Below are 12,299 nucleotides of genomic sequence, written 5' to 3'. Positions count from 1 at the left end.
GAGCGAGCTCCTTGGGTCTTGAGCGAGCTCCTTGGGTCTTGAGCAAGCTCCTGTGGTCTTGAGCGAGCTCCTTGGGTCTTGAGTGAGCTCCTTGGGTCTTGAGCGAGCTCCTGTGGTCTTGAGCGAGCTCCTCGGGTCTTGAGCGAGCTCCTCGGGTCTTGAGCGAGCTCCTGTGGTCTTGAGCGAGCTCCTGTGGTCTTAAGTGAGCTCCTCAGGTCTTGAGCGAGCTCCCAAACATGTCTGTTTTTCCCCTGGGTGGCAAAGGGGAAGTGAGACTCGGCTGCACGGCGCCTGCTCGGCGGGGGAGTCGGGGCAGGGATGGTGCCAGGCTCGCCCGCCCCCTCACAGCCTCTCTTGGGCCGCCTTTCTTCTAGCAGATAGCGGTATGGACGGCTTCCTCCAGAGCGTGGAGAAGGACCTGAACATCGACCGCCGGCAGCTGGCTGTGGCCGCCGAAGGCACCCACGTTACCGCCTTCGTCCCGCTGAAATGGCTGGCGAGCCTCAAGGAGCGCCGGGTGCTGCCCGGCGTGTGCCCGCGCCCGGAGGGACTGAGCGACGTGGAGGTGAGGACGTTCCTGCAGCACTCGGTGCAGAAGCTGCCCGCGGGCTGGACGCGGGTGGAGATCCACGGGCTGCGGAAGGACCGGTTGATGTATCCGCTGCGGGTGCGGCCTCCCGCTTCCGACCAGCGCGACGGCAGCCCGGACACCCTGCACGGCTTCATGCAGAGCGTCGCCTCCCAGAATTACCGCAACCTGTGGTGCCGGGCTCACCACCTCTACGTGCGGCCGTACCGGCACGCGGAGCTGCTGCCCACGGTGCCGGCGCTGGAGGCGCTGCGGGCTGCCCTGCAGAAGCTTTACAGCTGCCCCGTCCTTCAGCTGGGAAAAAGCGCCCCCGTTGCTTCCCCCGCCAAGGAGAGCGTGGTGGCCACCAGGGCGGGTTCCTCCTGCCCCAACGTGCTGCAGGCAGAAGCTCTGCTGGAGTCGGCCACCATGCTCTACGTCGTCTACCCCTACGTGCAGTACTGCTTGCATGACATCGTGACGTTCAGCCCAGCCAAGCTCACCAACAGCCACGCCAAAATCCTCTTCCTCCTTTTCCACGTGCTGCAGGCCATGAGGGCTTGTCACCAGGCAGGACTGGCGTGCGGCGCTTTTTCCCTTCGGGATGTGGCTGTGGACGAGAAGCTGTGCAGCCGCCTCCGGGTCAACTTCAGAGAGTACGAGGGACCAGAGAAAGAGGAAGCGAATCTGGAGGCTGGGCTGGAACGAGCAAGCGAGCGAAGCGGTGCCGGCGTGCGAGGGCGGGACGGGAGATGTGCCGCCTGCCAGAGAGACCTCCGAGACCTGGTGCTGCAGTGGGTACACGGGCAGGTCAGCAACTTTGATTATCTTATGCGTCTCAACAGCTTGGCTGGGAGGAGAATGGGAGACCCCAATTATCACCCAGTTCTTCCGTGGGTGGTGGACTTCACGACCAAGAACGGCAAGTTCAGGGACTTAAGGAAATCCAAGTTCCGACTGAACAAGGGAGACAAGCAACTGGACTTCACCTATGAGATGACCAAGCAGGCATTTGTTGCTGGTGGGTCAAGCGGGGAGCAGCTCCATGTCCCCCACCACATCTCCGATGTCCTCTCGGATATCACCTACTACGTGTACACGGCTCGGAGGACGCCCAAGGCAGTGCTGTGCTGCCACGTGAGGTCCCAGTGGGAGCCTAACGAGTATCCAGCCAGCATGGAGCGCATGCAGAGCTGGACCCCGGATGAGTGCATCCCAGAGTTTTATACAGACCCCACCATCTTCCGATCCATCCATCCGGACATGCCCGACCTGGATGTACCATCTTGGTGTAGCTCCTATGAGGAGTTCATTGAAGTCCACCGCATGCTGCTTGAGAGCCGGGAAGTTTCTCAGGACCTCCACCACTGGATTGATCTCACTTTTGGGTACAAGCTGCTGGGGAAGGATGCTGTCAAGGAGAAGAACGTCTGCCTCCATTTAGTAGACAACCACACTCACCTGACCACTTACGGGGTCGTGCAGCTCTTCGACCAGCCACATCCCAGGCGGATGGTGGGATCTGCCTACACGCCTGCTGAAGCTCCTGCCATTGCCCGGCCTCTTCTCCAAAACATCAAGGAGACCGTGTTTTTGGAGGATATCCAAGGCCAGGTGACAGATGTGGTTAATGGGCTGGTCCTGGAGGCTACTCCTACTGAAACTGCCTGGTCTGGGGAGAAACCAGCTGGTGAGGATGATCTCGAGCAAGCCACAGAAGCCCTGGATTCGATTCCTGCTACTGGTAGAGCTGCTGATCAGCCCTGTGCCACCGTGCCTTCAGCACAGCCCTCCGCCCTCCCGGCTTATACCACCGAAGGCAAAACCTCAGGTGTCCGACCTCTCCGTCGGAGCAAGGCAGGTGGTATGGATCAGGCTGACATGAAGATCACGCTTCCTGAAGGCTTCAATCCACTCCAGGCCCTGGAAGAACTGGAGAAACTGGACAATTTCTTGGTTAAAGGTTTAAGCAGTGAGATGCAGCCAACGGAGCAGCCGTGGGAAGAGCCACCCCTGGGTCTCTCAGACCTCTTCCAGAGGGACATGCAGGCTTTGGGCGTTCTGGTAGCTGAGATTATATTTGCACCGAGGATTCGTCCTTCGAAGCCTGACGCATCCCTGTTGGAGCGGTTCCTGATGGTGCGTAGTCTGTGTCGCTACCATCCCAAGGAGATCCCGTCCCCGCTCCAGCATGTGCTACACGTCCTCCTGCAGCTGAGCGTGCCAGTGGAGAAGCTTCTGAAGACTAGACTGGGCAAGAGCACGGTGCAGTTGTTTGAATACGAAACCATCTCCCAGGGCCTCCCCCCACCCTGTCCCACGCAGCTCCTCAGCCCCTTCAGCTCCATCGTCCCCTTCCCCACATACTTCCCAGCCCTGCACAAATTCATTTTCACTTATCAGGCAAAGAAGATAGAGGATGAAGGTCAGGGCCGGGAACTTGTTTTTCAGCTGTGGCAGCAGCTGGAGGGGGTCCTTTCTGAAATCACTCCGGAGGGCTTGGAGATTCTTCTGCCATTCATATTGTCTTTGATGTCTGAGGAGAACACCGCTGTCTACGCAGCGTGGTATCTCTTTGAGCCTATAGCCAAATCCCTAGGGCCGAAGAATGCCAATAAGTACTTGCTGAAGCCATTGATCGGCGCCTACGAGACACCCTGTTACTGCCATGGCAGGTTCTACCTCTACACAGACTGCTTCATCGCCCAGCTGATCGTGCGCCTGGGGCTGCAGTCCTTCCTCCTCAACCTGCTGCCGCACATCCTGCAGATTCTCGTTGGCATCGAGAGCTCAAGGGAGGAAAGCAAATCCCTCCTTGGCATGGCTGAGGATGATGAAAGCGGAGGGGAAAGCCCGGTGTCGTGTGTGTTTGGGGAGGAGATGAAAATGGATGTGGAGCACGGCTCTGCTACGCTTGACCTCCTCGACTACACCTCTGGTGTCAGCTTCCATGACCAAGCCTACCTGCCCGAGAGCGAGGACTTCCAGAGCGGCCTCTACGTCGGGGAGTCCCTGCAGGCTCAGGAGCAGGAATCACTCAGCCTGGGGCGGCTGAGTGACAAGAGCAGTGCCAGCGAGGTGTCCCTCGGGGAGGACAGACCTGTGGACGGCGACTCCCAGAAGGACAAGAGCAGCTTGAAGTCAGTGGACAGCAGCCAGGACCTGAAACAGAGTGAGGACTCGGACGAGGAGGAAGAGGAGCATGAAGAAGAGGAGCACGATGATGCTGTGGTGGAGGCAGAGCTGACGGTGACTGTGGATGCTGGTGCCTCTGTGGATGTCACCTTGGCTGATGACGGCAGCGAGCCAGAGGATGGAGAGGGAGAGGAGCTACCGGATCACTCCGATGACAAAGAGCAGACAATACTCCTGGGTAAGACCCTGCTAGCGTTGAGCCAAACACCCAATAAAGCAGTGATGGGAGAAGGGCTGAGCTTGGGAAGGAGTGGGCCTGGGTTTGGGGGTGTCTCTGGTGCTGGCTTGGGGATAGCGATGCAACCAGTGTAACAGGTCAGGTCTGCACTGAAGCGTGTGGCTCCGAGGCACAGGGAGCTGCTTGCTGCAGGCAGGCTGATAGCTAATCTGCGCCGTGCTGGACTCTGTCCTTGCAACTGTTTGTGTTTTGCAGACACAGCCTGTAAGATGGTGAGGTGGCTCTCGGCCAAGCTGGGCCCCACCGTCACGTCCCGCTTCATCGCCAGGAACCTGCTCCGTCTGCTCACGTCCTGCTACGTTGGTAATGTCAGCTACTCTTGAACCCCTGGGTGGGCCGTGCTCCAAAACCCTCTGCTGGGTGCCTTGTGGCTCGCGTGCAGCTTTGCTGCTTCAGCTCATGATGTTGTCTCTGGGCAGGCCCCACCAGGCAGCATTTTGTACCGAGCAGCGACGAGAACAGCCCCCTGAGTACAGGAAACATCTACCAGAAACGGCCAGTGCTGGGAGATCAGGTGTCCAAGCCGGTGCTGGCCTGCCTGGTGCACGTGGCGTACCTGTACGGAGAGCCTGTCCTCACCTACCAGTACCTGCCCTACATCAGCTACCTGGTTAGTATGGCCTTTCCTCCTCTTCTTGCACGTGTCGGGGCGAGGGCTGCGTCCTGGGCTGCTGGGGGATTGCTGGGGCGAGGGCTTTTTGGGTCTGCGTGGGCAGAGAGGGGATGAGTCGGGAGAGGCTAAAGGAGGCTTTCAACTGTATTAAAATACTGGCAAGGCTTCCAGACTTTTCAGCTTGAAATTTGTAGCTGGATAGCAAGAAGAAAATGTGTGTAATGCAGTTGGTTGGAAAACAAACCAATTTTTCATTAAAAGAGATGTTTTTGAATGTTTTAAGCAGGCTTATTTCTCATATTGCTCCCTTTGTAGTGGTTCTAACCACTTCGGTTATGGATTCTTGTTCAAATGGAAAACTTCAATAGCTTTTTGATATTTTAAACGTTGAGGAAAAGAGGCCACAGCTGCTCATTTAGAGAAAACAAAAAGGCATTGTCAGTTTTTCCAGTGTCGAAGGGGAGATTTTTCAGGAGAAAAAATCCCATTTTTCAGCAAAATCCTTCCCCACCCAATAGCAGTCATCGCTCCAGCTGTTGTGCTTTGCTTTTAGGGGGTGCTGGGGCGATGAACCCCCCCACGAACAGCATTTGGCATAAAAGCAATGAAACTTGGGGGTCACCGATGGGATAAAGTCAATCCTTGCAGCAGGATTTGGCAGAGGGGGGTATTTTGAGCCTCCGTGATGAGCTGGAAGCTGGCAGGTGTACAAGAAATGTAGCGGAAACTGGGAATTGTTTGTGCGTTTTCGTTATTGGCTCTCGGTTCTTGGATGTTTGATTAGGAGTTAGGAAATAGGACAGGCCAGAAAGAAGTCTTTTCGTGTTGCTGCTGCTGTCATTAACTCTTTGGCATTGCTGTAACCACCATTGGCAAAAAAGGATGTGCTCCTCTGCCTCGTGAAGGCATCAGCAGCTGGATTTCTAGAGGTCAGCAACAGGTCTGCCCATAATCTGTGCCTGGATATGCCACGGAAGGACTTTTCCTCTTCAGTCTGTTCACCCAGGCACAACACACCATGGGATGAAGGCACCAATTCTTGCTTTAAGGGCACATCATAGGTTTCTCCTCTCCCTTTGCTGGAGAAGATGCTCTGCGGTGTCCAGGCTGGTGATGCTGTGGGTCAGACCGGGGTTGTCTCTCTCCCCTCTGAGTTTTTCAGCCCTGGGAGCATCCTGCAGGGAAATGCCCTCAAGGGGATGCCGGTGAGCTTGGGGGTGTCGCACCCTCTCTACAACTGCCTGAAAGGAGGTTGTAGTGAGGTGGGTGTTGGTCTTTCCTCCCAAGTAACAAGAGATAGGACCAGAGAAAATGGCCTCAGGTTGTGCCAGGGGAGGTTTATACTGGATATTAGGAACAATTTATCTACAGCAAGAGTGGTGAAGCTCTGGCAGAGGCTGCCCAGGGCAGTGGGGGAGTCTCCGTCCCTGGAGAGGTTCAAAAACCTTGTGGCTGTGGCACTTCGAGACGTGGTTTAGCAGGCACGGTGGGGTTGGGCTGACGGTTGGACTGGATGAACTGAGAGAGCTTTTCCAGCCTTAACGATTCTGTGATTCTCTCCAGACTCATCGCTGTCCATCAGTTTTCAGGCTCATCCTTTGAGTACAAGACAGGAGTTGCTGTTGAGAATCAGTACTCGGGTTCCTCTCCCAGGCACTGCAACTGGGATTTGAGGCTGAGCTCAGGTGATGCTGAGGTCACCTCCGCTGGGGAGCTGGTGGCCCTGGCACTGGAAAACTCCTTTTGCAGGTCGCACCCAGCGGCGGGTCTGGTGGTGGCCGGCTGAACAGTCGGAAGGAGGCAGGGCTCCTGGCTGCCGTGACGCTGACTCAGAAGATCGTGGTGTGTCTCTCGGACACCACGCTCATGGACATTCTCCCCAAGATCAGCCAGGAGGTGCTGCTCCCGGTACTGGGCTTCCTCACTTCACCGTCTGTCGGGTAAGTGCTGCAGCCAGCTGTGCCTTCAGCCAGGATCAGCACAACTCAAAACTTGGGATGTGGAAATGGTTCTCACAGGGCCTTAGGGCTCCTGGGATTGTGGGGCTGCCCTTCTTGTGCTGGTGCAGACCACGCACATGGAGCTTGTGCTGCTTGAGACTTTCTGGTAACACAAACAAGGCAGGAAGCACAAAGCAGAAGAGGTGAAAAGGGAGATGTGAGGGGCAAGCTGGTAATGGATGTCCTCTTCAGTTTCCCCAGTGGTGCCCAGGCCCGTATTGTCCTGTGTGTTAAGACAATCAGCCTAATTGCCTTGATCTGCCTGCGGATTGGGCAGGAGATGGTGCAGCAGCACCTGAGTGACACGGTGAGAAACTTCTTTGGGGCGTTCTCACTGCTGCAGGAGCTGCAAGAGCAGGTAAGTGATGTGGGAGAGGTCCTCCTGCCGTCCCTCAGCACCCAGCCGCTCTGTTTGTGTAATTAATCACGTGGTGAGAGCATCTGATCTTGGGCATCTTCCTGTTTTCTCTTGCCCAGGGGCTGACAGCAGAGTCTCTGAGTAGCTTTGAGGTGCCGGTGATGGAGGTCCCCCTTTCGGATGGGAAGCTGCTGTCTCTGGATCCGGCCGTGCTGCTGGAGTTACAGAAGGTGTTTAACCCTGAGATGGCCTACATCACCTACATCCCCTTCTCTTGCTTGCTAGGTATGGCTTGGCCACCTTCTCCTGGGGTTTGTAAGAGAGCTCCGTGCTCTGCACGCGCGTGCTGGACCTGAACACAGTAGTCACAGGGTGTAGGGCTGCTGGGAGAAACCTACAGCATCCATGCTGGGGCTTGTTCTGCTTGCTGGGCCGGGAGCCCCTGGGTGTCAGGGAGCAGCATTTGGCTGGCTTGTGGGGGACGTTGCGTTCATATCTTCCTGCTGCCCCTTGTTCTGGTGGTGCTGGGGCGATGATGGAGAAATTCCTTCCCTTGGAGCTGCGTTCTCTCTCTTCAGGTGATGTTATCCGCACGGTTGTACCCAACCACTTGCTGGTTGAGAAGCTGGCCAGCCTCTACTTGGAGAACGTCAACCCCAAGAGCCTGCAGGTGGTTAGCTTGGAGCAACTTCCGAGCACGGTGGGCTCGGACCAGGATACGCGAGGGACTGAGCCCTTCTCCAGCCACCACGAGGACAGTCACTCCGGTACTTTTGGAAGCGTGCTGGTAGGGAACCGCATCCAGGTTCCTGTGGACACACAGCGGGAGAGCCTCGGCTTACTCCACCTCGGTGCTGGCACCGATGGCTTTATTCCTAGCTTATCCAGCGAGGAGGATGCCCTGAAGCGTGACCTTCCTCGCAGCACCCACATGCTGTGTGGGAACTGGCTGGCCTACTGGCAGTACGAGATCGGGGTGAGCCAACACGACCCTCGCTTCCACTTCCACCAGATCAAGCTGCAGAGTTTCTCAGGGCATTCTGGGGCCATCAAGTGCGTGGCACCGCTCGGCAGCGAGGACTTCTTCCTTAGTGGCAGCAAGGACAAAACTGTCCGCCTGTGGCCCTTGTACAACTACGGGGACGGCACCAGCGAGGTGCCAGCGCGCTTCACGTATGCGGAGCACAAGAAGTCTGTTTTCTACGTGAGCCAGCTGGAAGCATCGCAGCACGTGGTGAGCTGTGATGGGACCGTACACATCTGGGACCAGTTCACAGGTAAGAAGGGAAAGGGTGAGGGCTGGCTGGAGCAAACTCATCAGGTCCTTTAAGAGAGAGGGGGGCCATTCTGAGTTTTGGTGGCTCCTGGTGAACACAGCTGGACATTTCCTGTGTGCTTTCTCCATTCATCTACTGCTGTAAGGTCTCTGTCATGTTTCCACAGGCAAACTTCTCCGAACATTTGATGAATTGGACAGCAAAGTCCCCATCACGGCGGTGACCACCATGCCTCCTCCCTATCACAGCATCTCTGTGGCCAGCGCAGACTCCGTGCTGCGCTTCATCGATCACAGGAAGCCAGGACTACAGGTAGGGTGTCTGGCACTCTGCAAGCCACCCTCCTCCATCCCTGTGCTTAATGATGGCCCAGAGGCAGCTACCAGGACTCCACAAAAGCCACTACTCCACAAAAGCCACTTGGACCCCATAGTCTCTTGTCCCCTAAGTGCTGTATCCCCTGATCTTCGTCCCCCAAAGCTGGACTCTCTCTCTCTTGCAGCACGAGTTTCGCTTGGCCAGTGGGATGAACGCGGGGCTCATCCGCTGCTTGGCTGTCAGTCCAAGTGGGCGCAGCGTGATGGCTGGATTCTCCTCTGGCTTCATTGTGCTGCTGGACACCAGGACAGGACTCATCATGCGGGGGTGGCCTGCCCATGAGGGAGACATCCTGCAGATCAAGGTGAGTGGTCTAGCTGGGATCAGGGCTGTTTTGTGGGTCTCATCTATCCTCTGGAGTTGCATGGAGCACCCTTGCATGGAGCATGTGCGGCGTGGCAGGCCTTGTCTGCTCCATCCTCTGGGCTGTTCCTCCGTCCCTCGCTGCCTCTAAGAGGCTGCTCAAGCTCTTCTGCCCCACGGTTAGCTCTGCAGGTGGCTGTTCTTGGTCCCGTCTGTGCTGAACAGAGATCAGCACTCCCGGGTGTCAGTCCCTGCCGAGCAGGTTTGCAGCTGGGGCAGGAGGACTTCTTCTTGTGAAGAAGTGAATGTGTTGCTTTCTCCGCAGGGCTCTCGGCACCCCTGGGAGAATGTTGCTCTAATGAGTAACTCTTGTCCATATTTACCCGCCCTCAGGAGCTGCACTGGGGCTCCAGTGGCCTCGACCCAAATGCAGGTTAAACAAAGTTTGGCGGTGTGGGTTGTTTAACCTCCCACTAGCTCTGCTAATAAGCAGCTCCAGGCTTTCTGCCCTCAGTGGTGTTTTCTGCCATGAGAGAGCCTCCCAGTTCCTCTTCCCAAGAAGGAAAATAACTTAGCAGGTGGTTTGATGGAGAAGGAGACTGCAGGATAATCTTTTCACCCACTGCAGTAGTAACAGATGATAAATTAGTTGAGCTGCATACCAGGATGTTGTTGAGAAGAGATGACCCCTCTCCTGAAGGATAGTGCTGGAGGAGGTTGCCAGCTTCCAGAGAGTCCTGTAGCTTCCAGGGTCCGCCTGGATGCCTTGTTAATACTGCTCAGTCCCATCTGTTGCTTGGAAATGACTGGGATTGTTGGATTATTGCAGCCACCCACTGATCTCATTTGTAGGCTGAGACGGGGAGTTGTTACTGCAGCAGTGTTGGTTCACTGGCCTTTCCTCTCCTGCAGGCTGCAGAGGGCAATATGCTCATCAGCTCCTCTTCGGATCATTCCCTGACTGTCTGGAAGGAACTGGAGCAGAAACCTTTGCACCACTACAAATCTGCATCTGAACCCATCCACGCGTTTGACCTCTACGGCAACGAAGTTGTCGCTGGCACTGTGGCCAACAAGATCGGCGTCTACTCCATGCTGGAGTCCTCAGCCCTGCCCAGCAGCACCACCAAGCTAAGCTCGGAGAATTTTCGGGGTACGCTGACCAGCCTGGCAGTGCTGCCCACGAAATGCCATCTCCTGCTGGGCTCGGACAACGGCGTCGTACGCCTCCTAGCATAGCGACCCCGGCCTGGGAGCTCGGGGCTGTCCCACGGAGCTGAAAACCGTCAGTGTCGCTTGTGGAGGAGGCAGAGTTAGATATTACTGAACAGAAGATGCAGGGGGCGAGGTGTACTTGTTAGTGAGCACTCGGTAAAGCATCTCTAACTTCTTTCTGTATCTTTAAAAAGAAAAAAGCCATAACTGAGAAACCTCTGCTGCTGCTGGGAGATAAAAATGGGCATTGGAGGTCACTGTCACCCCTGCAGAGAGGCCTGGAGCTTTCCGTACCGTGTGTGCCTGATCCCCAGGGGACTCTGAGCTGCCTGCCAGGGTAAGGTGGACCACAGGCATCCTCCCTCCTTCTATTACGGGATTGGAGGTGCCCCTTGATGAGCAGAGCTGCTTAAGTCTGCACTCACCCTTCAAATCCACTCCTGAACCACTGAACTAGTGTAGGATAAGCTGGACCTGGGAACTGCTACCTTTGGAGCTGCGTGGTGCCGGGCATCCCCTCCTCCTGTGGTCTGTGTTCAAAGCCCAGAGCATGTTCTCTATTAAAGTCTAGGTTCTGCTCGCAGAATTAGAGCCTGGATGGGAGGAGGAGAGGTTAAAACTAGAGCACTTCTGCCTTCCTGGCTCCAGGGCAAAGACTGTGATGGAAGTCGGCCAAGGCACAAACCCCATCTGCTCCGCCACTTCCTTTAGGAACGGGCTGCTGCGGAAGGACAGTTTAGGATGGGAATGTTGCCCTCTTGGGAGGCCAGAACTAGATGCTTCCATGAGGATTTTGGCTCCTGGAGCAGTAGGGTAGGGATTGACTGTCGCTGGTTCTTGCCCCAGCAGCACTGCATCCCATGATTATCTAAGGGGTGAGGAATGCACGACGTGCCACGCACTGGCAGTGTTTCTCAGTACATCCTACTCCTAATCCTCTGCTTTGTGCTGGTCAGACTCCTGGGGAATACAGGACAGCAAAAAGGTGCTTGGTTTTGTCCCCTCCTGCCCTTGTAGGGTGAGAGCTGCAGGGCATCGTCCAGCATGGTCTCCTTTTGACCTTCCCTTTGGGACAGCACCATCTGTTCCCACCCCAAAGACAAGGAGAGCGCTCTTTGACCCCGCCAGAGGAGCAGTTGCTTCTGTCGCAGCCCTTTTCCCATCCATCCCAGTCAAAGCCAGTATCACGGGAGCGGGACGCTCTTACCTTGGGCAGAGGAGGAGCATGCTGCGGGTGGTCCTGGGAGGGAAAAGGGCTTCCATCCAGCTGCCGGTTCAGCTGAGCCACTTGTGGCTGGGAAAGCTGCCCTCTACTTCCAGGGTGGGTGGAGAGGGGAGCAGTCAGCCCTTGCTGTCCTTCCCTGCCCATGGGAAGCCCTCAGTCCTGTGTTGCCTATTAACCATTGCAATAGATGTAAATATTGACTTTAATAAACTCTTTGAAGGAGAAGCAGAGGCGGGTGCGTGGGCTCTGTGCTGGAGGGGCTCGGGCACGGGGTGGTTCAGGGCTGGGTCTGCTGGCTGCAGTTCCTCGGCTCTGGCAGCCAAAGCTCTGTGTTTGGGCACCTCTTGTGTTCCTGGATGAGCTGGAGGAGGGATGCTGTGATGATGCCCTGGATGGAAGGTAGGACTCTGCTCCACAGATCTGCTTTCTGAAGGGAAGTAGCTCCCTGTGTTGCAGTGGTCTGTCCCGAAGTAGGTCCTGGTTGCAGAGCTCAGACCTGTCTCCTTTCCGCCTCTTCCCAGTGTCTGGGGTGAGTTTGGGAACCAAGGGATGGCTGGCTGCAGGCACTGCAATCCCGTCAGCATCTCCTTAGTGGCTCCTCTCACACTGAGGACGTGGACAGAGCCATGAAGAATCACATTGTTTCTGTGTACGGCACAAAACCGCGCAGGACAGAAGGGCTCGAGTGCTGCCTGTCCTGAGCCTCATAGAATCACAGAATGGTTTGGGGTGCAGGGGACCTCAAAGCCCATCCAGTTCCACCCCTGCCATGGGCAGGGGCACCTCCCACTGGATCAGGGGCTCCAAGCCCCATCCAACCTGGCCTTGAACCCCTCCAGGGATGGGGCAGCCACCTCTGCTCTGGGCAATCTGGGCCAGGGCCTCCCCACCCTCACAGCAAAACATTTCTTCCCAATCTTTCACCCCAA

At 56.3% G+C, this 12,299-nt stretch overlaps 1 protein-coding gene across 1 annotated transcript; it reads left to right on the top strand.

The window, feature by feature from the left end:
* Positions 1–377: 377 nt before the first annotated feature.
* WDR81 (WD repeat domain 81) lies at positions 378–11,616 on the top strand. The gene is made up of 10 exons (XM_069874342.1): positions 378–3,941; positions 4,197–4,304; positions 4,421–4,611; positions 6,364–6,554; positions 6,807–6,972; positions 7,092–7,257; positions 7,551–8,249; positions 8,416–8,561; positions 8,752–8,931; positions 9,843–11,616. The coding sequence occupies exons 1-10, from the start codon at positions 386–388 to the stop codon at positions 10,167–10,169; spliced, it is 5,730 nt and encodes a 1,909-aa protein (XP_069730443.1). The 5' UTR covers positions 378–385; the 3' UTR covers positions 10,170–11,616.
* The last annotated feature ends 683 nt before the right edge of the window (positions 11,617–12,299 follow it).

The sequence above is a fragment of the Phaenicophaeus curvirostris genome, chromosome 21, assembly GCF_032191515.1.
Source record: "Phaenicophaeus curvirostris isolate KB17595 chromosome 21, BPBGC_Pcur_1.0, whole genome shotgun sequence".
NCBI classification, from domain to species: Eukaryota; Metazoa; Chordata; class Aves; order Cuculiformes; family Cuculidae; genus Phaenicophaeus; species Phaenicophaeus curvirostris.
The sequence above is the reverse complement of the archived record's forward strand: the minus strand, read 5'-3'. Positions and strand labels throughout refer to the sequence as shown.

Coding starts and splice junctions, on each gene's coding strand:
- WDR81 (XM_069874342.1), top strand. CDS start 386: ATGGACGGCTTCCTCCAGAGCGTGGAGAAGGACCTGAACATCGACCGC. Junction 4,612..6,363: donor TGCCCTACATCAGCTACCTG/GTTAGTATGGCC, acceptor CTCCTTTTGCAG/GTCGCACCCAGCGGCGGGTC. Junction 6,555..6,806: donor CTCACTTCACCGTCTGTCGG/GTAAGTGCTGCA, acceptor TGTCCTCTTCAG/TTTCCCCAGTGGTGCCCAGG.